Raw genomic sequence first — 22,473 nt, 5'->3', positions numbered from 1 at the left:
TGAGCTCCGGGGCAGATAGACCCGAACGACCCCGTCACTGATTGAAACACTAAAGAAAGACAAAGTGCATCGTTTTCCTCTTTTTCTCTCTCGGCTCCTCCCTCTAATGGTCTCTTTACGTTAAGTGCAGCACTGTTATAAAAATATTCAAATTTATCTGTTGGTCCGTCTTTCATCGCTTGTTCATCATGGCACGGTGAAGTGTTTTGTAAAATATATCTTTTTTTTTTACCAAAAGCGATTTGAGGTTAAAGCGGGACAGAGGTCATGTCGTATCGAGAAATCTTTTGATTGGCAGTTTTTTTTCTCTTGATTAAAACGGCACTCATGCAAGCATGCGGCGAGTCGGATATCTCCGAAGTACCCGTACCCACATTTTTCTGTTTTCTTAAAACGCAGCCAATGATATCAAAACACTTTAAAAGCACAACAACAACAACAACAACATCATGGCAAGTGTTTGTACTACATCGTTCTTCAGTCTTTATGCAACGTCTTAAGCAATCAGGAACCACTCAGTAATATATGCGAGTATGGCTCTCGTGACCAATCAGGAACCACTCAGTAATATATGCAAGTATGGCTCTTTCGACCAATCAGGAACCACGTAGTAATATATGTGAGTATGGCTCTTTCGACTAATCAGGAACCACTCAGTAATATATGCGAGTATGGCTCTTTTGACCAATCAGGAACCACTCAGTAATATATGCGAGTATGGCTCTTTTGACCAATCAGGAACCACTCAGTTATATATGCGAGTATGGCTCTTTTGACCAATCAGGAACCACTCAGTAATATATGCGAGTATGGCTCTTGTGACCAATCAGGAACCACTCAGTAATATATGCGAGTATGGTTTTTTTGACCAATCAGGAACCACATGATATACACAGGTATGGCTTGTGTGGTCCAAATTAAAGGAAATTATTCAGTATTTAACCTAATTTCAAGGTTTTTTTTGGGGAGTAAACCAAAAATGGTATGAAGGCACACATGGAGGTTTGTCTCCTGCAATCGTACAGTATGTGGATGGATGGAATTTCCATATTTTTCCCCTTTTTTCCCATTTTTGCTTTAAAATGCTGGACATAAAATAAATTTAATAAAAAAATAAAAAAATAAATAAAAAAGTAAGGAAAAAAAATTTATGAAAACATCAAATGGCAAAACATCAAACATGAAATCAAATATTAAAATATTAAATATATAAAAAAAAATAAACATTGTGCATATTTTAATATTATACATTATTCATATTGTATAAAAAAAGATTGTAAATATGAAGGATCAGGCAGAAAGAAAAATCTGAAAAGAAGAGAGGGAAAAATATTAATATTTACTAATAATATTGATGTTTAATATTTTATTGATATTAATATCAATAAAAAAGAAAAGGAAAAATATTACAATTCCTTTTTTTATATCAATTATTACATACTAAAATATATTAAAATAGATCATTTCAATTGAAATATACCATAAACGAAATGATATCCATCCAGGCATCTTCTGAATAGTTTGCACGTGTAATTGATGGCCATTCGATCGTTTATGATCAGAACGCTATTGGAATAAAGTGTGAGATTGGATATGTATAGTTATATGAATAATGGCGGAATTCTCAAGAATACTCTGGGATATTGGAACGGAATGTGGATTTATTATTATGGGATGCCGGGAGAGCGTATTTGTCATTTCAGAAACATTCGAGGATGGCAGTATTTCTGTATGTATGAATAATTGAGATATATTTATATATATTTATATATAATCAAAAAGAAAGTGCCTGCTAATGCCCCGGCAGCATTTCTGGACATAATCCAACTTTAGAAACAATGTATTTGATGCATTTTCCTTGTCTACTTTTCCTCCCCACGTTATTCCGTGGGATCCTGGCACATGGTGCAGTAGGCCATGTCCTCGCTGTAGGGCTCGACCTGGATGGTGGTGCTGTAGAAGCCAAACTTGGTCTGGAGGAGCTCGGTTGCTTCCTTGAGGACGCTCTGAGGATCTGCATTTTCCTCTAAAACACACACACGATTGATTTTAGCAGCTCTGAGGTTTCTCCAGCTTTAAAGGCCAACGGTTTGTGGACACCTGACAAGAAGTTTGCTTTGTGTTACTTTTTGAACATTCCTCTTATAATAAGCTACGCTCTTCTGGGGAGAGATGTTGTGGAGATTTCCTTCACATTTTTTCACACACATCCAACACATGGAAAGCAGATCTTCATTGAGCTACAGAACAGAATCTCGTAATTCCATGCTATAAAACGTTCTATACAAATGCGTGCCTTCAGGTTTGTGGGAACAGTTTTGGGGAAGAAGTACATACAGGTGGAAAAAGTCAGGTGTCCAAATACTTTTGGCACACACATCTTACAAATCTGCCCAAAGTGAAGGACTGGTGTCTTACCGATGGCCACATGAACAGAAACCAGGGTCTGTCCGAGGGTTAGAGCCCACAAATGCAGACTGTGCAAGGCCTTCACAGATTTCAGCGATAGCAACACTTCCTTTACGGAGTTGAATTCGATTCCTCTGGGTGCACCTGCAAGTAAATCACATGCCACAAGGAACTACAAAAGAACATGCACACCTCAAAGATCATTGAGGAACATTTTGACCCCTCTATAATTCCATAATTCAATTTCTAACACAGTTTTTCATTTTTTGGTGGTTCATAAAGATGTCAGGTGACCTGCAGGTAAAGATAAATTAGCCACTAATATGACATTTTGCGAAGAAGAAGAAGAAGAAGCAGCCAACACACGTTTTGTCTTGTTTCGTTCTGCCACAGGGGGCAGTGTAGCACACTCGAAGGAACGCGCTATCTGCCTTCTTCTATATACATAAGCCAAAGGCATTCTCGATTGGCTGGAGAAGAGGGTAGTGACGGGTCGATCGTGAACGATCCGTTCATTTTTAAACGAGTCGTTACTGTGACTCGGAGGAACGAGTCGTCTCAAAGAGTGATTTGTTTATTTTGAAAGAGTCGCTCGTTCTTTAATCACGTGACTCAGACACTTTGCGGTGCGTTACACAGGAAACAGAACTGAATGACTTTTTTTTTACCAGAGGTCTGAACAATCAATCACTGAAACAAACGTACCCTCCATGAGGATGCGAAAGACATCGCGGAGAATGGTGAGCGTTGTTCCCAGGACGAACAAAGAGAACAAGAAGGTGCAAATGGGATCGGCGATTTTGTATTCGGGCTGCAACAGAAAAAGCGTTCGGTTAGTCTTCTCAGTTTCATACTATATAGTCAACATTTTGTGTACACTTGACCATCAGAGCTTCATATGTACTTGCTGAACATCTCGTTCCAGACTTATTCCTTCTTTCCACTCTTTGGGGATGGTTTTCTACTAGATTTTGGAGTTTGTTCAGCATTAGTGAGGTCAGGTCATTATTCTGGAGGAGTTGAGGAGGCTCAGGTAAAAGCTTATTCCAAAGGTGTTGAGAAGGTTGAGAGGGTCAGGGGTCTGTGCAGGATTTCTTATGGTCTTCTCATGGAGATCGTTGTCATCCTGGAGCTGTGTTTGGGTTTCTTAGAAATTGTAATGGTTTGGTGGAGAACCCATATGGCTATAATGGTCAGGTGTCCAGAAAACTGATGTATGTATGGTAGGGGTGTGACGGTACACAAAATTCTTGAAAAACGAGAAAATTCTTGGAGCTGGACATAAAACGCAATAGAATCCATACTGCTCCACTCCGTAAAACGTTGCGCCGCAAAACAAAATCACAAATCACTACAAATCGTATTTTCAGCCTGCAGTGAGTAGCCACAGTGACACTGCGCTAACTCTAGTTCCTTTTTTTTATACACGTGTGCACCGAAAAGCCGAAAGCCCTGTACTGAAACGGTGCGGTCTAAACACGTGTGCCGTTACACCCCTAGTAATGTAGTGGTTTGACGTATTCACCCGCAAGTAGATAATGATGGCGGCGATCATCACCCCGAAGCTCTGCAACAGGTCGCCCAGAACATGTATGAACGCCGCTCTGACGCTGGTGTTTCCGTGGCCCCCCAGGAGACTATGGGAGTGGCCATGACCCACGGGACTCATCCCGTTTTCGGTGATCTTGTGATAGCCGGATTCTGTCCCGTGAAAGTTGGTGGAGTGGTGCAGGATGTACGCCATTCTATAAAAGAACCCTGCAATCAAAATCCTCGCTGGGTTTTATTGGTTTGCTCAGTGGAGTAATACCGCAGGGCTTTTCGAACTCACATGATGTTGACCACAACAGCACATCCTGAAGTAAGCAGCATCACTCTGCCATCGATTTCGTAATCGTTTCTTACGATTCTCTCCACAGCGAGGTACACCAGCACGCCGGTCACTATCCAGATCGACATGATGGATATTAGCGCTCCTAAAATCTCTGGAAGTGCAAAAAAAAAAAAAAAAATCGCGTTAGACCCCAAGCTTGATGGAGCGATTCCTCATGCTAGATTACCGCTTACCTGATCTGTGCCACCCGAAGTTCATGGTCTTGGTTGGTGGTCTAGAGGAAATCCACAGGGAGAAAAGGCTGACCATCATGCTCCCAAAATCTGTGAGGAGATGAGCGGCGTCGGTCATGATGGCCAGGCTGTGGGCGAGATATCCACCTGCAGAAACGTAGAGATGCAAAGACGTTTCCTTGAGTTTCATAAAGGAAACCGTTTTTGCGACATCAACCGATCGACTCTTACCGATCACCTCCCCAATCATGAAGACCAGGCAGACTATCGAAGCAATGTACAGCTTCTTTTTAGCCACCAGTTTATCCCGGTTCTCCTCCACCTGAGCTTTGCTTCCATGGCAGTGCGCTCCGACCGGCCTCTTCAACTCGATGGCTCCGGGAGCGTCTCCGTTCTCATACACCTGACCTTTGGAACCGGGGAATTCGCTAGGAAAAACAGATCAAAATATTTATTCCTACAATCCGCGTTTATATAATCAGTACAGTTGTTTGTAGATCATAACAATGAGCCAACGTGCTCTAATGGTTCCCTCCACTCTTCTGGGAAGATGTTCCACTAGATTTTGGAGTGTGCTTGGACATTTGTGTTCATCAGCAACAAAGTGAGGAGGCCAAATTTGCACTCAGCGTTCAGATTCAACCCATAGCAGGAGATTTTCCTCTCCATTCCATGGAAAGCAGATCTTCGTAGGGCTCGCTTTGTGCACAGTGGAGGATCTCGTGCTATTGAGCTTGAACTCGATCTTCTCCATCTGTTTACATTTTATATCAACACCTGAAATGACCTTTGTGTCTGAAGGGGCACAAATCTAAAAAAAATCTGCTGGAACACCTTCTCAGAAGGGTGAAGTTTATTATAAGAGTGAATGAGGACTAATAAGGTTTCAGGAATATTTCAGTTTGTGTACAGATTTTCTCATCAATCATTTGTTGTTAAGATCTTTAAAAGCTTCATCTCCACCCCGTTTCCTCCGTTATGTAGTGCAGTGTAGTGACCAAGATATAAACTCAAAATCCAGTTTACTGTAGTCCATCTGGATCACAATGTGATCTCCAAGGTACCCATATCTACGTCCATAAAACTCACCGGAACCTCATCAGCATGGTGTTCAGAATGAACCAGATTTAATCAGGAACACACATGAGATCTGAATGAAATCAGCATGGTCCGTAGCTACTGCTGAGTCGGCGTTTCTGCCCTCTTCGTCTCACTGTTGGGTGTGTGTGTGTGTGTGTGTGTGTGTGTGTGTGTGTGTGTGTGGTTTAATGGGAGAGATGCTATGATGAAGCTAATGGGGTGGAAAAGGCCAATCTTGCCTCACAAGAGATAAGCACCCCCAATACACACACACACACACACACACACACACCTCTCTCTTCAGTGCCTGATAGGAAGCAGCCAAGCGGGACACAGCCTCTGCTTAATCACCCCACAGGGAGTGACACACACGAAACACCCCCCCCACCCCACTCTGTGTGCACTGCTCATCCACAGCACACGGACTCAGGGGCAGTTCTTTTACTGAAATTACCCCCTGACTGTTTCTTTTAGTTCACACACGAGTGAATACGACTGAGAGCTTAATACACAGATCAGATAAACAAACATACAGGGACGCCTTTAACACTTCCTCCTGTGCTTATTAATACATAAATAAAAATAGATAGATAGATAAACAAAGACAGAACAAATTTCTATTTCATAAATATGATATAATATATAATAAATATAAATATATTAGAAATAGATGGAGGGAAGGAAAGAAAGAAAGAAAGAAAGAAAGAAAGAAAGAAAGAAAGAAAGAAAGAAAGAAAATACACAAAAGTAATAAGAATTTTGAAGATAGATACCTGTAGACAGACCGATAGATAGATAGATAGATAGATAGATAGATAGATAGATAGATAGATAGATAGATAGATAGATAGATAGACAATTATATAAATAGATAGATAGATAGATAGATAGAGATAGAGAGATAGAGATAGATGCATATATTTATGTAGTAAATATGGTTATTTGTTAAAGACATTAATATATAAAACACTAAGTTGGTTAAACCGGAAAAACGCAGTGTTTCGTGTTAAATATAAAGTAGTTTAAATTAAACAGGTATAAAGTTTGAAATATAAATTTCATATGGAAATAAACACGCAGCAACTTTCGGCTTTTCTCTGCTTTTATTCAGCGACGTTGGACTTTTCCGACATTATTTTCCAAATAAATTACTGCCTTTCTTCTTCTCTCATGTATGTATGTACACACACACACACACACACACACACACACACACACACACACACACACACACACACACATTACGAATCCGATCATTTTATTTAGCATTATTTTATTTTATTTCATTATTAGATCATTAGAACAATTATTTATTGCCATTCCTTAAGACAGACAGACATATAGATAGATAGATAGATAGATAGATAGATAGATAGATAGATAGATAGATAGATAGAATTATACATTATAATTAACATATACATAATTTTTAACATGATTTAGGCGCGCGCTCCACCGCTTTTATTTCCCTTTTATTATTTCTTTTACGCCTCCGACATTTTCTTTTCTTTGCCTTTTTCCAAACCAATTCTGTTGAAAAAAAAAAAGATAATTCTAGAAAAACAAAAATGTCAAATCAAAATCAGGAAAATAAATAATAATAATAAAAACAGAAACATCCTGATCTTCTTTAAGCATTTTTAATTTTTGTCAATACGCGTTTGATCTTTATTTATCGAATATCAAATAATTTAATAAAAACACGCAATTAATTTAATGTTGCACCAATCAAAATGTTCCTCTTTATTTTCTTTCCCCTCCCAAATCGAATTATATTTACAAACCAAAAAAAATGCACTGAAGGTTCGTGTTTATTCGCAATTCGATTTATATGCCGCGTTTTTATTAATTGTTCACACTGCAAACATTTTGATTATTTTCTAATGCGGTTTTATATATATTAAAAAAAAGAGCTAAAAAAATCTCATGCACGAGAGATTTGGAGGGTTTTTCATTCTGATCGTTAAAAAAAGAGAAAAAGGGAAAAGTCGGGGTCATTTGTCAAACGCTGTCCAAAAGCAAGTGATGCATGGAAATGAATTTGCTCATTGATACACATCACACACTCCCTGACCATGCACCATGCAATCTCTGAGAGGACACACACACACACACACACACACACACACACACACACATATGAATTAACCAGATGCAGGTTGAAGATTGTGAGCTTCACTTTCATTAATGCACGAGGTGATTTTGATCTTCAGACTGTAAATCTGATCAATATGAATTCGATTATTTATTTATTTATTTATTGGGGGGGTCTAGGAGTGTATTGGGAGCTGTGGAGATGTATGGGGAGGTATGAGTGGTGTCTGGAGAAGTATGTGGAGGTATGGGGAGATTTGGGGAGGTATTGATGGGGGGTATGGGGAGATTTGGGGATTATGGGGCGTATGAGGAGGTATGGGGTATGCAACATCCCCCTATCTGGATGTTGCAGCAGTGCGGGCAGGTTTTTACTAAAATAAAAAAAAACAAATATTTTACTTGTTTTGTTGCCTAAAAGAAAAGAAATGTGGGCAATACAAATGTTAATTTTGTGGGTTTTTTTTAAAATAATAATAACAATTATTATTATTATTATTATTGTTAGTATTATAATTATTATAAATATTATTGTTATAATAATAATTATTATTATTGTTATTGTTATTATTATTATTATTATTATTATTATTATTAAAGTAATCTTTACCTTTGGAGATGAAGAGAGTAGGATTTGGTGTTTCTCTCGTGAATTAGGTGAGATTTCTCGGAATCCGTCGGTGTCTCCATGTCTGATCTCTCCTGGTCACTCCACAGGGTCTGATCAACACTTAGCTAGAATTAAAAAGGTCTGCAGTGAATTTCCAAAGATGTTTTTTTTTTCTTTTTTTTTTTAATAAAGAGTCCTCCAGTCCATTTTCCAGAGTGGAAGAGAAGAAGTGCGATCATTCATCATCCGAAGAAACGACAAAAGAAAAAAAGGGAAGAAAAGAGGAGGAGTGGAAAGTTATTAATGCGACACTGCTGAACTTGAAGAGGTTCTGTGGGTGAAGGCGCGCCGCTGAGACGCAGAGAACCTACTGCGCGTGCACGTGCGCTCGTGTGGGCTTTCTCTCTCTCTCTCTCTCTCTCTCTCTCTCGCACGCATGCACACACGCGCACACACACACACACACGGTTGACTAAATATCCTCTATCTCTCCCTCTGTCATCCTATTTCTCTCTCTCTTTCTCTCTTTCTCTCTCTCTCACACACACACACCCCTCTGTCTCAATTCATCTCCACCTTTCTTCTCCTCTCTCTGTCGGTCTGTCGGTCTAATCTCTTTTTTTCAGTCTCTTTCTCTCTGTTCTTTCCCCCTCTCTCATTCTATGTCTCTCTCTCTCTCTCTCTCTCTGACTATCTATATGATTCAGAAACTTTTTCTGAATATGAATTAAAACGTAAAGTAATCAAGAACAAAAGACACATTTTTGTTTAGTAATTTAATGGAATATTAAATAAAAAAATAAAGAACAGAAGACAAAAAATATAATTTTTATTAACATACAAAATAAAATGTAATTAAAAGACAATTTTTTTTATTAACTTTAATGGAATATTAAATAATAATAAAAAGAACAGAAGACAAAATATTAATAATTTTATTAACTTTTACTGAATATTTATTTAAAAAAAAGAAAGAACATAAGACAAGAAATTATCTTTTTATTTTACTAAATATTAATAAAAAATATAATGTAATAAAGTAAATTATTTTTTTAACTTTTACTGAATAATAATTAAAAATAAAATGTAATAAAGAACAGAGGCCAAAAATTATAATCGTATTAACTTTTACTGAATATTAAATAAAAAAATAGAGAACAGAAGAACATATCTGAACTTTAATGGAATTGTACATTTTGCTAAATATTAATAAAAAAATTAATAAAAAAAAGACAAATTTGTTTTAGTAACTTTAACTGAGTATTAAAATAAAATAATACATTTAAAAAAACATTTTTTATTAACTTTATACTAATAACTGAATATTAATTTTAAAAAGTATTTTCTTTGTCTTTCTTTCTCTCTTAAATAAAATAAAATAAAAAACTAAAATAAAATAAAGGGAAAGAAATGTATACACCTGTGTGTGTGTGTGTGTGTGTGTGTGTGTGTGTGTGTGTGTGTGTGTGTGTCAGTGTGTCACTCACCTGGGGCAGGTGTGTATGTAGTGGGCTGCGAGTGTGCAGCTTCTCTGTCCTCATCCAGTAGGTGGGGCAGTTTTTCGGGGGGCTGCGATGTAACCTCTCTCTCTGTATCCGGCGCATCCTGATGACGTAGACAGACACGCTTACTCTTGCTTTGTGATGCGGGATGAAAACATGGCGGTGTCAACCAACCGAGCCACGGTCCAAATCCAACCAAAGGAGGAAGTAGACGAAGAGGAGCAGCGCGCGGCCAGATCCGACAGGTGAAAGAAGGGAATGAAGGAAGAAAGAAAGGAATGCAAAAACTAAGAAAGAAAGAAATGCTTTAATTCTCTCACACACACAAACACACAAACACACTCATCTATCAGTCACACACAAGTATGAATTCATCCCGAGTAATCAATCAATCGATTAAATAATTAATTCACTAATCAATTAATCAGAGTTTAGACTAAAACTAGCTGCCTGGCTAAATGTAGCCTGTTAGCGCGTGCAGCACGTGTACTACGTGTTTCCAACGTTGTGTAGATGTACACACAATACATACACTATACACACACTTTACACAACCATATACACACCTGACACACTTTACACAAACATATACACACCTGACACACTTTACACAACCATATACACACCTGACACACACCTGACACAACCATATACACACTTTACACAACCATATACACACCTGACACACACTTTACACAACCATATACACACCTGACACACACTTTACACAACCATATACACACCTGACACACACTTTACACAACCATATACACACCTGACACACACTTTACACAACCATATACACACTTTACACAACCATATACACACCTGACACAAACCCTACACAACCATATACAGACCTGACACACACTTTACACAACCATACACACACCTGACACACTTTACACAACCATATACACACCTGACACACACTTTACACAACCATACACACGCCTTGCACACTTTACACAACCATATACACCTGACACACTTTACACAACCATATACACACCTGACACACACTTTACACAACCATATACACACCTGACACACACTTTACACAACCATATACACACCTGACACACACTTTACACAACCATATACACACACCTGACACACTTTACACAACCATATACACACCTGACACACACTTTACACAACCATATACACACCTGACACAAACCCTACACAACCATATACAGACCTGACACACACTTTACACAACCATACACACCTGACACACTTTACACAACCATATACACACCTGACACACTTTACACAACCATACACACGCCTTGCACACTTTACACAACCATATACACACCTGACACACTTTACACAACCATATACACACTGACACACACTTTACACAACCATATACACACCTGACACACACTTTACACAACCATATACACACCTGACACACACTTTACACAACCATATACACACCTGACACACACTTTACACAACCATATACACACCTGACACACACTTTACACAACCATATACACCTGACACACTTTACACAACCATATACACACCTGACACACTTTACACAACCATACACACGCCTTGCACACTTTACACAACCATATACACACCTGACACACTTTACACAACCATATACACACTGACACACACTTTACACAACCATATACACACCTGACACACACTTTACACAACCATATACACACCTGACACACACTTTACACAACCATATACACACCTGACACACACTTTACACAACCATATACACACCTGACACACACTTTACACAACCATATACACCTGACACACACTTTACACAACCATATACACACCTGACACACTTTACACAACCAAATACACACCTGACACACACTTTACACAACCATATTCACACTTTACACAACCATATTCACACTTTACACAACCATATACACACCTGACACAAACCCTACACAACCATATACAGACCTGACACACACTATACACAACCATACACACACCTGACACACTTTACACAACCATATACACACCTGACACACACTTTACACAACCATACACACGCCTTGCACACTTTACACAACCATATACACACCTGACACACTTTACACAACCATATACACACCTGACACTTTACACAACCATATACACACCTGACACACACTTTACACAACCATATACACCTGACACACTTTACACAACCATACACACACCTGACACACACTTTACACAACCATACACGCCTTGCACACTTTACACAACCATATACACACCTGACACACTTTACACAACCATATACACACCTGACACACTTTACACAACCATATACACACCTGACACACACTTTACACAACCATATACACACCTGGCACACTTTACACAACCATATACACACCTGACACACACTACACAACCATATACACCTGACACACACTACACAACCATATACACACCTGACACACACCCTACACAACCATATACACACCTGACACACACCCTACACGACCATATACACACCTGACACACACCCTACCGACCATATACACACCTGACACACACCCTACACGACCATATACACACCTGACACACACCCTACACGACCATATACACACCTGACACACACCCTACACGACCATATACACACCTGACACACACTTTACACGACCATATACACACCTGACACACACTTTACACGACCATATACACACCTGACACACACTTTACACGACCATATACACACACTTGAATGTCCTAACCGCTTCCTGTTGATGTGTCCATGTGATGAGAGTCTTACTCACATGAGGCCTGTGGTCTTTTCTGGGCTCGTGTGTGGGATTCCTGGAGTGGACATGAAGGTGTGTTTGCACTCCCTCACCTGCACAGACATCAAACGCCATGCCAGGAGCGCCATCCTGAGAGGTTCTCGAAGTCCATGGACTCTCTCTGATGTCCTGCATGGGATAATTAGCATAATAATGGTATCCACGTCCAGACGGAAAGATCCCGGTCCTGTGATTTTTAAGGCGTTTCTGATGGATACGTTTAAACAGTTCTGTGTGTTTGAACGTTGAAGGTTTTGAATTTGAGTCCCAGCTCGCCCGTATGTTCTCTACCCTCTAGCGGCAGCAGCGAGGATTCTCTCGACGGCCTTTTGAGGCGCACCTGCCCTCTGACGCCGTCGCTGTCTCCGCAGAAGAGGACCACGAGTCAAAGTAAAACCGAGCCTCCTCTGCTAAGGACCAACAAGCGGACGATCTACACGGCGGGACGTCCACCCTGGTACAACGTCACAGGAACCACCTTTAAGGAGGCGTTCGTTATAGGTATGTCCTCGTTAAAGGTATGTCCTCGTTCATCTCAGAACCCAGCTGCTTAGGAAGATGTTGTTTTTCATGATAAATACACAACCGTGTGGTCCTGCAGGTCTGTGTGGGGGGAGCGCCTCGGGGAAAACCACCGTCGCCAATAAGATCATCGAGGCTCTGGATGTTCCATGGGTCGTCCTTCTGTCCATGGACTCCTTCTATAAGGTAATGATAATTCCTGGGTTCCTAGGTGTGTTAATGTAAACGTTTATTTGAAATCTAAGACACGTGTGTGTGTGTGTGTGTGTGTGTGTGTGTGTGTGTGTGTGTATACACACATCTGTATTACCCACATCGGGGTAACAAATGTAAACTATTTTAATAAATTTTTTCATTTATTGAATTTTATTTCATCCATTACACAATTTAATCGATATAATAAAAACATGTATCGTATTCATTTATTTTATTACATTTTATATATAAATAATATTCGTATGAAACATTGTAAATTTATTGTTTTATATATTATTTAACCAAGAGAGCATTTTTATTAAAAAAACAAAATGAAAATTAAAAATTGTTAATAAAAAACCCCGACATTTTCATGCATTTGTTTCCTTTAATTGTATCGAAATTAAACCAAACCGTGACTTAAAAATGTATTTTTTAAAATGTTTTAAAATTTGTACACAAAGAAATAGTTTTTTTTATTATATATATATATATATATTTATTATATTATATAAATATATATTTGTTTTTACATTTATTTTTATGATTTTCTTTTTATATATATATATATATATATATATATATATATATATATAAACACCACAGGTGTTGAGCAAAGAGGAACAGGAGCTTGCGGCGAGGAACGAGTACAACTTTGATCATCCGGATGCTTTCGACTTCGAACTGCTCATCACAGTGCTGAGGAAACTGAAGAAGGGCAAAAGCATCAAAGTGCCCGTCTACGACTTCACCACACACGGCCGTCGCAAAGAGTGGGTAAGTGTCAATCTGAATTCTTAAGAAACCTTGTTTTGGAGGTACAGTGGAGCATTTTCAGATGAACAATGGAAACGCAAATGTCTGGAATCATTTTTTTTGTCTTTGCAGAAAACTGTGTATGGGGCCAATGTTGTAATATTCGAAGGAATCTTGGCTTTTGCAAATAAGGAGCTTTTGAAGGTAAGTTCACATCCTGGTCCTCAGGAGATCAAATAAATCTATGACCAAAAGTATTTAAACTCCTGACTTTTTTAATTTTTCCCTTCACAAAGCCAGCTCTATGAAGATACACTTTACATGTGTGTGGAAGATCTTGAGTGGCCTTCTATAGATCTTAAAACCCTACTGAACAGCTCTGGAATGAATTGGAACATCACCTACATTAATACCTGATTTTGAAATCTCACCAATCTTCACACTATCTAGTTTAAACATCTTCCCAGAAAAATCGAGGGTGTTATAACAGGAAATAGGTGTGATGGTATGTTTAAAAAGGAAGCACATAGCATCTTATTCAGGTGTCCACAAACTTTTGCCTGTATAGTGTGTAAAATATATTAGAATTCGACCGATAAAAAGTAACACTCAAAATAAATAAAAATGACAGTACATCCAAAAGGAATAAAAAAAAAAAGTATGTGGTATCAGTGATTCACCTCTAGAGAGAGAGAGAGAGAGAGAGATATAGATATAGATATAGATATAAATCTTTAAAACTTTCTTTTTTCTTTTAAAAAAGGTATGTTTTTTGTTTTGTGGGTCTTCTTTCTAGCTGCTGGACATGAAAGTGTTTGTGGACACTGATTCGGACATCCGGCTCGTCAGGCGGCTAAAAAGGGACATCACAAATCGAGGTCGAGACATCGGCGGCGTCATCAAGCAGTACAACAAGTTCGTGAAACCGGCATTCGAGCAGTACATCGAACCCACAGTGCAGGTCGCAGATATCGTGGTTCCGAGAGGTGAGAAGGGCGGAGACGTGTACGTTCCGAGTTACGTTCTGAACGTTCCTGCTTCATTCTTTGGTGTCTAAATGATCCGAGTCTCCGCCTCGAAACTGATAGAGAGCAACTGTAACCAAAAGTATTCAGCCACAGTTTGGAGGTGCACATGCATTATATAGCATGACATTTATCTTTCATTTGAACAATGAGACCTTAACCTGTTTTATGAGACCTGAATTCCTCACCGAACATCCTTCCGAGTGGAACATTTTCCCAGAGCAGAATGGAGATTAAATATGGAAATGGGATCGTATGGTCAGGTGTCCACAAACCTTTGGCCCCACTGTGTATCTTACATGAGATTTATTTTAATTATTTTTTTTTATGTATAAATGATGACGTGAATGTTTTGATGGTTTGTCTGAAACGTTCCGTTCTTCCACCAGGAGGAGAGAACTTCGTAGCGCTGGAGTTGATCGTGCAGCACGTGCACAGTCAGCTCGAAAAGGTACGTTCACGCGTCACGTGACAAGCACGCGGTGGGGGTTTTTTCGCCTGTTTTTTCGAAGCATTGTTAACAGTGAATACCGATAGTTTGATAATAAAAAATAAAATTAAATCAAGTGAACATTAAATTATTGTACATTTCTATAATAATTTCATTTAATGAATTAAATATATACATTTTATATATATATATATATATATATATATATATATATATATATATATATATACACACATACATATATTTATCTCACACATTTATTTATGTAGGTGTATGCGCGTGTCATATTATTAGAACCCATATTGTGCTCCAGAATGAATTAATATAAAAGTGGGCGTGTCACACAGCCGAGTAATTAGCATAATTGGAATGATAAATGATTATTATTGATAGTAATTGGAGAAAAGACTTTGTTTGTATGGTGTGATTTTGGAATGTTATGATTCTTCTCCACTGGATGATTTTTTGATCTTGTGTGTGTTTTCGTTTCTCTCCTGTGCGTTTGTAATGAAACACTCGTGTGTGTGAAACCCCCCCCTCCCCCGTCGCCTGAATGCACTCTAACTTACCACAGCGTGAAAGCACAGTGAGGTATGACCATCACTCTGTCCTCACTCTGTCCTCCTCCATCTGCTTCTGTCCTCCTCCGTCTCTGTCTGCTTCTGTGTTTCTCCGTCTCTCTACCTGCTTCTGTGCTTCTGTTCTTCATCTCTCCACCTGCTTTTATTCTTCTTCATCTCTCCACCTGCTTCTGTTCTTCTCCATCTCTCTAATTTTTTTCCTTTACCATCTATGTCTGTCTGTTTTTCTTTGTTTCTCTGTCTGTCCCTTTTGAAGAGGACACTAAGAGACTAAAGGGTGTGTGTGTGTGTGTATCTAACGCTAATTCATTATTTCTACTCGAGTGAATTACTGTATATTTATTATATAAAATAGTTTGATGTTATGAATCAGGCACTTATGCAGATCATATTCTGTCCATCCTTTCGTCTCTGTCCTCTCTGTGGCGCTTCGCTCCGGTGGCTGTGATAAACGTGTGTGTGTGTTTGTGAAGGCGATGTTTCAGTGGTTCTGCAGAATCAACTCTTCACGCAACCAGAACTTTCCAGACCTTCTGGAATCGGGTTCTTATAGCGTTTAGGAACACGGGTGCATATCAGAACTACTGAAACATCACCTGGACATCTCACGACGTAACCCACCCACACACACACACACACGCGCGCATGCACAAACACACACTTACCCACCGCACTTCCTGTTTTCCGAGCCTCTGAATTGAGCTTTAATGAGGTTTTGTTCTTTCTCTTTATTTTTCCTCTTTTTTTTTCCCCCTCTTTTTTTTTCCTCTTCATCTCTGGTTATGGCAATAAATCTCTTCTTCAGAGGAAACTCCGCTGGGATATGTGAGGAAAAACTCTGGCATCCCTTTTTTTGTGCATTTTGTTTCTTGTGGAGCATTTTTGCTTTTCTAATTATTTTTTTTTTGTATTATTGGTGCTTGATTTTTATTCTTTTATTTATTTATTCATTTATTGCACTCGTGTGCCTTATTCTCTTGCACACGGCCCACTAACACGCACAAGTTCTTCTCGTGAGAGATACGCGAGCGATCGTACGGAATGATCTCGTTTATTTATTTAGACACAAAGAGCCAATGTTCAGGTTCAGATGCTGCATGAATTATTAAATGATGATGATGATGGTCACCCAGGAAGACTCCAACATCCCAAACACATCTGTAGCGCTTGCAGTGTCCTACTTGAGATAAAGCTTGTGGACACCCAACCTAATTTATTTTATGAATGTCCCACATCATGAAAATGTGTTAAATGAAATGAATATGAAAATATTAATGAATATTATTCATATCATTAATACATTCCAAACAATAAATATTAAGATAAATTATTATTTTTATCTCGCGTGTAAAAAAAAAAACACCATGTAGTGTCAGTGATTTGCCTCTAGAGGCCGCTCTCATGCTGTTTAACACGACCTGGAAAATCGATATGGATTGTTTTTGATAGTTCCAGACATCTTAAAGTCAGATCAGTGAGGAGGCTCTTCATGGAGATCTTCCAGATCTTCATGGAGAGTTGGCTTGGTGCACTTTGTGTCATACTGGATCAGGTTTGGCTTCTTCATGGTTCACTTGAAGGGAGAAATCTCACGCTGGAGCAATCCAGAGACGTTCTACACAATCGTGTGCCTCCGTGTTTTAGGAAACGATTTGAGGACGGAGGACAAGTCAGGTGTCCTAATACGTTTGGTCAGACCGTGTATCATGCATGCTAAATTTGCTCTTTTTATACTATTGTTCCTTTTCTCGTCCTTTTTTAACATCTGCAAGTTTTTTTCTGCTTCAATGCACATAAATAGATTGAAGCCACATTATTCATCTTTATTCCTGGCTTGATGTGATGTTTGGTGTGCGTGTGTGTGCATGTGTTTACGAACTGATACAAAGTTGTCATTGTAACTGCGTAGATCTGCCTTGGCTTCAGCACATCAGGGTCAACCTTTACCAAAGACCCTCAGCGTGTTGGAGAGCACCCCTCAGGTCCGTGGGATGCACACCATCATCAGGTATGGTTCACAGCCGTCTACACGTCACCATGGTGACACGGCCAGCTGCTGATTTCTTTCTGCTTTCTTCCCCCTCCCCCTGAATTTGCAGGAATAAGGAGACAAACCGGGACGAGTTTATTTTCTACTCGAAGAGGTTGATGAGGCTCCTTATCGAACACGCACTCTCCTTCTTACCGCTGAGGGTTAGTGACCACTACAAACACACACACACACACACACACACACACACACACACACACACACATTTGCTTCACTTTTCCTCACGAGCAACTTGTCTCTTCTACAGCCGGTGTCCGTCGAAACACCTCAAGGGACCGTGTACGAAGGGAAGAGGCTCAGCGGGAAACGGGTCAGTCACAAATTTCTCTTTCTTTTTTTTTTTTATTATTAATTTTTGTATTCATTTTTTTTTTATTATTATTAAATAAATATTATATACATTTCATATTTTATAATCATACAAAAATTACATTAAAAAGAAAGCAACCATATAATAAAATAAAAAGGCTGTTTAAAAAAAATTACGTTTCATAAATATAATACTTAATAATAAATAAAAATAAAATGAAAAATAACAATTACAAAAATGCAGCCATATCATTAAATAAAAGGCTATTTTCTTTTATTAAATGCTATTTTATAACTAACAGTATAAATAGTTCAATTAATATTTTTTTGTTTTGAAACACAAAATAAAAGGGGAGAAGCCATCTATTATAAAAAAAAAGTTATGAAATTATTTTAATTTATTTAAATATATATATTTTTAATAATAAGTAATTAAATAAATAGTACATTATACATTATAATTTATAATGTACATAAAAATATATATTTTTTGAGACCACACAAAAAGATAAAAATTATAAATTAAATAATTATTTTTCTGCTTACACACGTCAAAAAAATTCCCACTGCTTTTCATTAGAAAAGGCTACACAGTAAGTATTGGGACACCTGCTGTTTCCAGCTGGTGCATCCAGAAGCTTTTCCTTCACTTAAACTAGGAGACCCAAACCTGTTCCACAAAGTGCACAGTGCCACAAAGATCAGCTTTCCATGGGTTGGGTGTGTGTGTGTGTTCCTAAATGCATAAGAACAATTTGTAAATGTGGTTGTGATTACAGGTGTGTGTGTGTGTGTGTGTGTGTGTGTGTGTGTGTGTATGTGTGTGTGTAGATCTCTGGAGTGTCCATTCTGCGTGCAGGAGAGACGATGGAGCAGGCCTTGATGGCGGTGTGTAAAGACATCCGACTGGGGAAGATCCTCATCCAGACAAACCATGACACTGGGGAGCCTGAGGTACTTACTCTATGATTTGACACTCATTAAATCACATTGTTGGATGACATTTCCTGCCTGGAAGGATCAAAGGGGGGACATATCCAGTCTGAAAGGATCAAAGGGGAGAATCTATCCTGTCTGAAAGGATCAAAGGGGGAACATTTTCAAAAAGGATCAAAGAGGGGACATTTCCTGTATAAAGTGATCAAAGGGGGGACATTTTCAAAAAGGATCAAAGAGGGGACATTTCCTGCATAAAGTGATCAAAGTGGGGACATATAGTGTCTAATGAGATCAAAGGGGAGGTGGATTTCCTGTCTGAAAGGATCAAAGAGGGGGACATTTACTGTCTAAAAGGATCAAAGGGGGCATTTCCTGATTGAAATTATCAAAGGGGGAACATATACTGTCTAAAGGATCAAAGAGGGGACATTTACTGTCTAAAAGGAATAAAGAGTGGCGGGGGAGACATCTTTGAAATGTCTAGGGGCCTAAACCTCTTTAAAATGTTTCTGAAGTGAGTCATCGATCCCTGATTATTGATCACTGCTTCCCAGCTCCACTACCTGCGCTTGCCCAAGGACATCAGCGAGGACTACGTGATCCTGATGGACAGCACCGTGTCAACCGGCGCAGCTGCTCTCATGGCCGTCCGAGTTTTACTCGTATGTGCACTTCACACACAAACTTCTCCACGTTCTACACTGTATCCCTGTACGAACCCCTGTACGAATCCCTGGTGCTTTTGGTTTTAGGACCATGATGTCGAGGAGGACAAGATCTTCCTGCTGTCTCTGCTCATGGCTGAGATGGGCGTTCACTCGGTTGCGTACGCCTTTCCCAAGGTCCGTATCATCACCACAGCCGTGGACAAGAAGGTCAACGACGAGTTTCACATCATCCCAGGCATTGGTAAGCATTAAATTAGCTTCTAAGACTTTGGTGGATCTCCAGAACCTAAACAGTTCCCATGTCCTGCTTAACGCTTATTCTACGATATACACTCTGTCATTAAATGTGTATAGGCGTAGTGAACGGCTCTTCTGAACCTTCTGGACCAGAGCTTCTCGGCATCTTAATTCACCTTATACTTACTCTGTGTTTAAAAGTTTGTGGACACCCGACTGTAACATTGCTATATGCTCCTTTTTGAGCATCCAATTCCACATGTCTCTAAATGCTTTTATAATGAGCTCCACTCTTCTGGGAAGATGTTCTAGACTTTGTGGAAATTTCTGAGATTTCATTTAGCCACAAGGAAAGTCAGGAATGGATGTAGATGAGGAGGTCAGGAGGCATGGTTTTAAGCTCATGCCTCTAGAGGCCGCTCTCGTGTACTGTATAACGTAACCCGGAAAAACTATCGGTATGGATTTTTGCCAGCAAAACCAATTAATTGGTTCAGCTTCAACATCCAAACAAAGTCAAGCATATCATCGCGGAGCTGTATTTGTGCATTACATGTCACACAGGTTTGGGTCTCCTCGTTCAAGAGGGAAAATATTTCAGTTTTAAGAAGAACCACACGTGGAATATACGGAGAAGTCGGGTGTCCCAATACTTTTGTGCATATAGTTCTATATCATGTAAACATCCAGATAATCAAAGGAATCGACGGTGTTGAAAGTGCTGCTCTTTTGCATTCTACAGGAAACTTCGGGGACCGTTATTTCGGAACAGACGCTCCATCGGAGTGGTATGAAAGCGAAGAAGGGATGGATTACTAAAGGGAAGGGATCTATTTTTTTTTTTTTTTTTGTGAGCAAAAGGAGGAATTTGCTTCCTCCTAAGACTGCTGCTGATTCACTGCCGAGACGGTGCTGCTCATCTCAACCCTAGTGTTCAGAGTACTTATTCTTTTATTATTGTTCTGATTAATATTATTAATTGAAGGTTTTTTTTTTCTTGTTTTCGAAAATGTTTTACAGGGTATGACGTTTAATTTCTTTCTTTCTTTCTTTTTTGTGTCAAAGAAATGACTTTTGTTTTCGATTCGAGCTCTCAGTAGCAGTGAGGAAATCGTTTCTCGTTCCTTTTCAAGTCGTAATTTCAGGTTGTAATTATTCAAAAATGTCACTTTGCTGTCTGAAAATTCGGCGCTGAGACGACGTGGGTGCACACGTCTACCATACACAGCTGTAAAGAAAAAGACCACCGGATTTAACCAACCTTGGGTGCAACAGTTTACCCCGAAAACGACAAGCGCTTGTATTAAAAAATACATAAATAACTAAAAAAAGGTTTCAATACATTGACATGTGTGCATACATGTTTCTTGCTAAAAGTGAAAGATCTGCGTTTATCGGAAACAGTCATTCAATATTTACTATCGGACGTGAAACGGGTGTGTGTACATATGAAGGGTGTGTATACTTTTGCAACCTGGTTATTGTTTGTTGTTTCGATTTGCTTTTGATTTATTTTGAGATCTTGGTTTGATATTTATAATATAATTAAACAACTCCGATTCCATATTGTTTCCCCCTGCAGTTTCTTCATCCTACATTTAGTTCCCATTCCCTCTTATAAGAGCCTCCACTCCTCTGGGAAGATGTTTCTCTAGATTTTGTGGAGATTCATGAGATTTCATTCACCATGATGTACGTAAGGAATAAGGTTTAGGAAGCTTGGGGTGGTTTTCCAATTCATCCCAATAAAGTTTGTGCTCTGTAGGAGGCCACTCAAGATCTTCCATACACATCCAACCCATGGAAAGCAGATCTTCATGGAGCACATATGGGTGGAAATGACCATTGTTCTAATACTTTTGGATGCACAGTGAGTCATTTATGGATTATTTCCAAACGGGGTGCTAATAATAATGGTGTTTATTTTAGACGTGTGTGTGTGTGTGTGTGTGTGTGTGTGTGTGTGTGTGTGTCTGCTTTGCCTAATACGCCGTGTTGACAGGATGCTGATGATGCATTTATTTTGGGCAACAGAATTTGACCTTTGTGAAGCAACTGTCCAACACACACACACACACACACACGCACACACACGCACACACAGTGAGCAAATATAGAATGTAAATGTGATATAATTCAGTAACCAGACTATGATTATTTGTTTTTTAGAA

The 22,473-nt window shown here is 39.0% G+C and overlaps 2 protein-coding genes across 2 annotated transcripts; one reads left to right on the top strand and one right to left on the bottom strand.

Moving 5' to 3' along the window:
* Positions 1-1,442: 1,442 nt before the first annotated feature.
* On the bottom strand, positions 1,443-9,864 carry slc30a2 (solute carrier family 30 member 2). Its single transcript, XM_046873417.1, has 9 exons — positions 9,748-9,864; positions 8,261-8,385; positions 4,708-4,904; positions 4,477-4,623; positions 4,241-4,394; positions 3,935-4,154; positions 3,115-3,220; positions 2,419-2,553; positions 1,443-2,026 (listed from the first exon to the last, which is right to left on the bottom strand). Exons 1-9 carry the CDS (start codon positions 9,862-9,864, stop codon positions 1,881-1,883), a joined length of 1,347 nt encoding a protein of 448 aa, XP_046729373.1. The 3' UTR covers positions 1,443-1,880.
* On the top strand, positions 9,852-21,581 carry si:ch211-243j20.2 (uridine-cytidine kinase-like 1). Its single transcript, XM_046873423.1, has 15 exons — positions 9,852-10,007; positions 12,868-13,070; positions 13,171-13,277; positions 13,893-14,063; positions 14,175-14,246; positions 14,839-15,028; positions 15,457-15,518; positions 16,093-16,109; positions 18,009-18,107; positions 18,199-18,292; positions 18,397-18,459; positions 19,290-19,412; positions 19,952-20,059; positions 20,150-20,306; positions 21,045-21,581. The coding sequence occupies exons 1-15, from the start codon at positions 9,904-9,906 to the stop codon at positions 21,119-21,121; spliced, it is 1,647 nt and encodes a 548-aa protein (XP_046729379.1). The 5' UTR covers positions 9,852-9,903; the 3' UTR covers positions 21,122-21,581.
* Positions 21,582-22,473: the final 892 nt, after the last annotated feature.

Source organism: Silurus meridionalis, chromosome 18 (genome assembly GCF_014805685.1).
Source record: "Silurus meridionalis isolate SWU-2019-XX chromosome 18, ASM1480568v1, whole genome shotgun sequence".
Classification (NCBI taxonomy): Eukaryota; Metazoa; Chordata; class Actinopteri; order Siluriformes; family Siluridae; genus Silurus; species Silurus meridionalis.
This window is presented reverse-complemented; position numbering and strand designations above follow the sequence as displayed.

Coding starts and splice junctions, on each gene's coding strand:
- si:ch211-243j20.2 (XM_046873423.1), top strand. CDS start 9,904: ATGCGGGATGAAAACATGGCGGTGTCAACCAACCGAGCCACGGTCCAA. Junction 13,071..13,170: donor TAAGGAGGCGTTCGTTATAG/GTATGTCCTCGT, acceptor GTGGTCCTGCAG/GTCTGTGTGGGGGGAGCGCC. Junction 18,460..19,289: donor AGAGGCTCAGCGGGAAACGG/GTCAGTCACAAA, acceptor GTGTGTGTGTAG/ATCTCTGGAGTGTCCATTCT.
- slc30a2 (XM_046873417.1), bottom strand. CDS start 9,864: ATGCGCCGGATACAGAGAGAGAGGTTACATCGCAGCCCCCCGAAAAAC. Junction 8,386..9,747: donor TACATACACACCTGCCCCAG/GTGAGTGACACA, acceptor TTTTAATTCTAG/CTAAGTGTTGATCAGACCCT. Junction 4,624..4,707: donor CATGATTGGGGAGGTGATCG/GTAAGAGTCGAT, acceptor ACGTTTCTGCAG/GTGGATATCTCGCCCACAGC.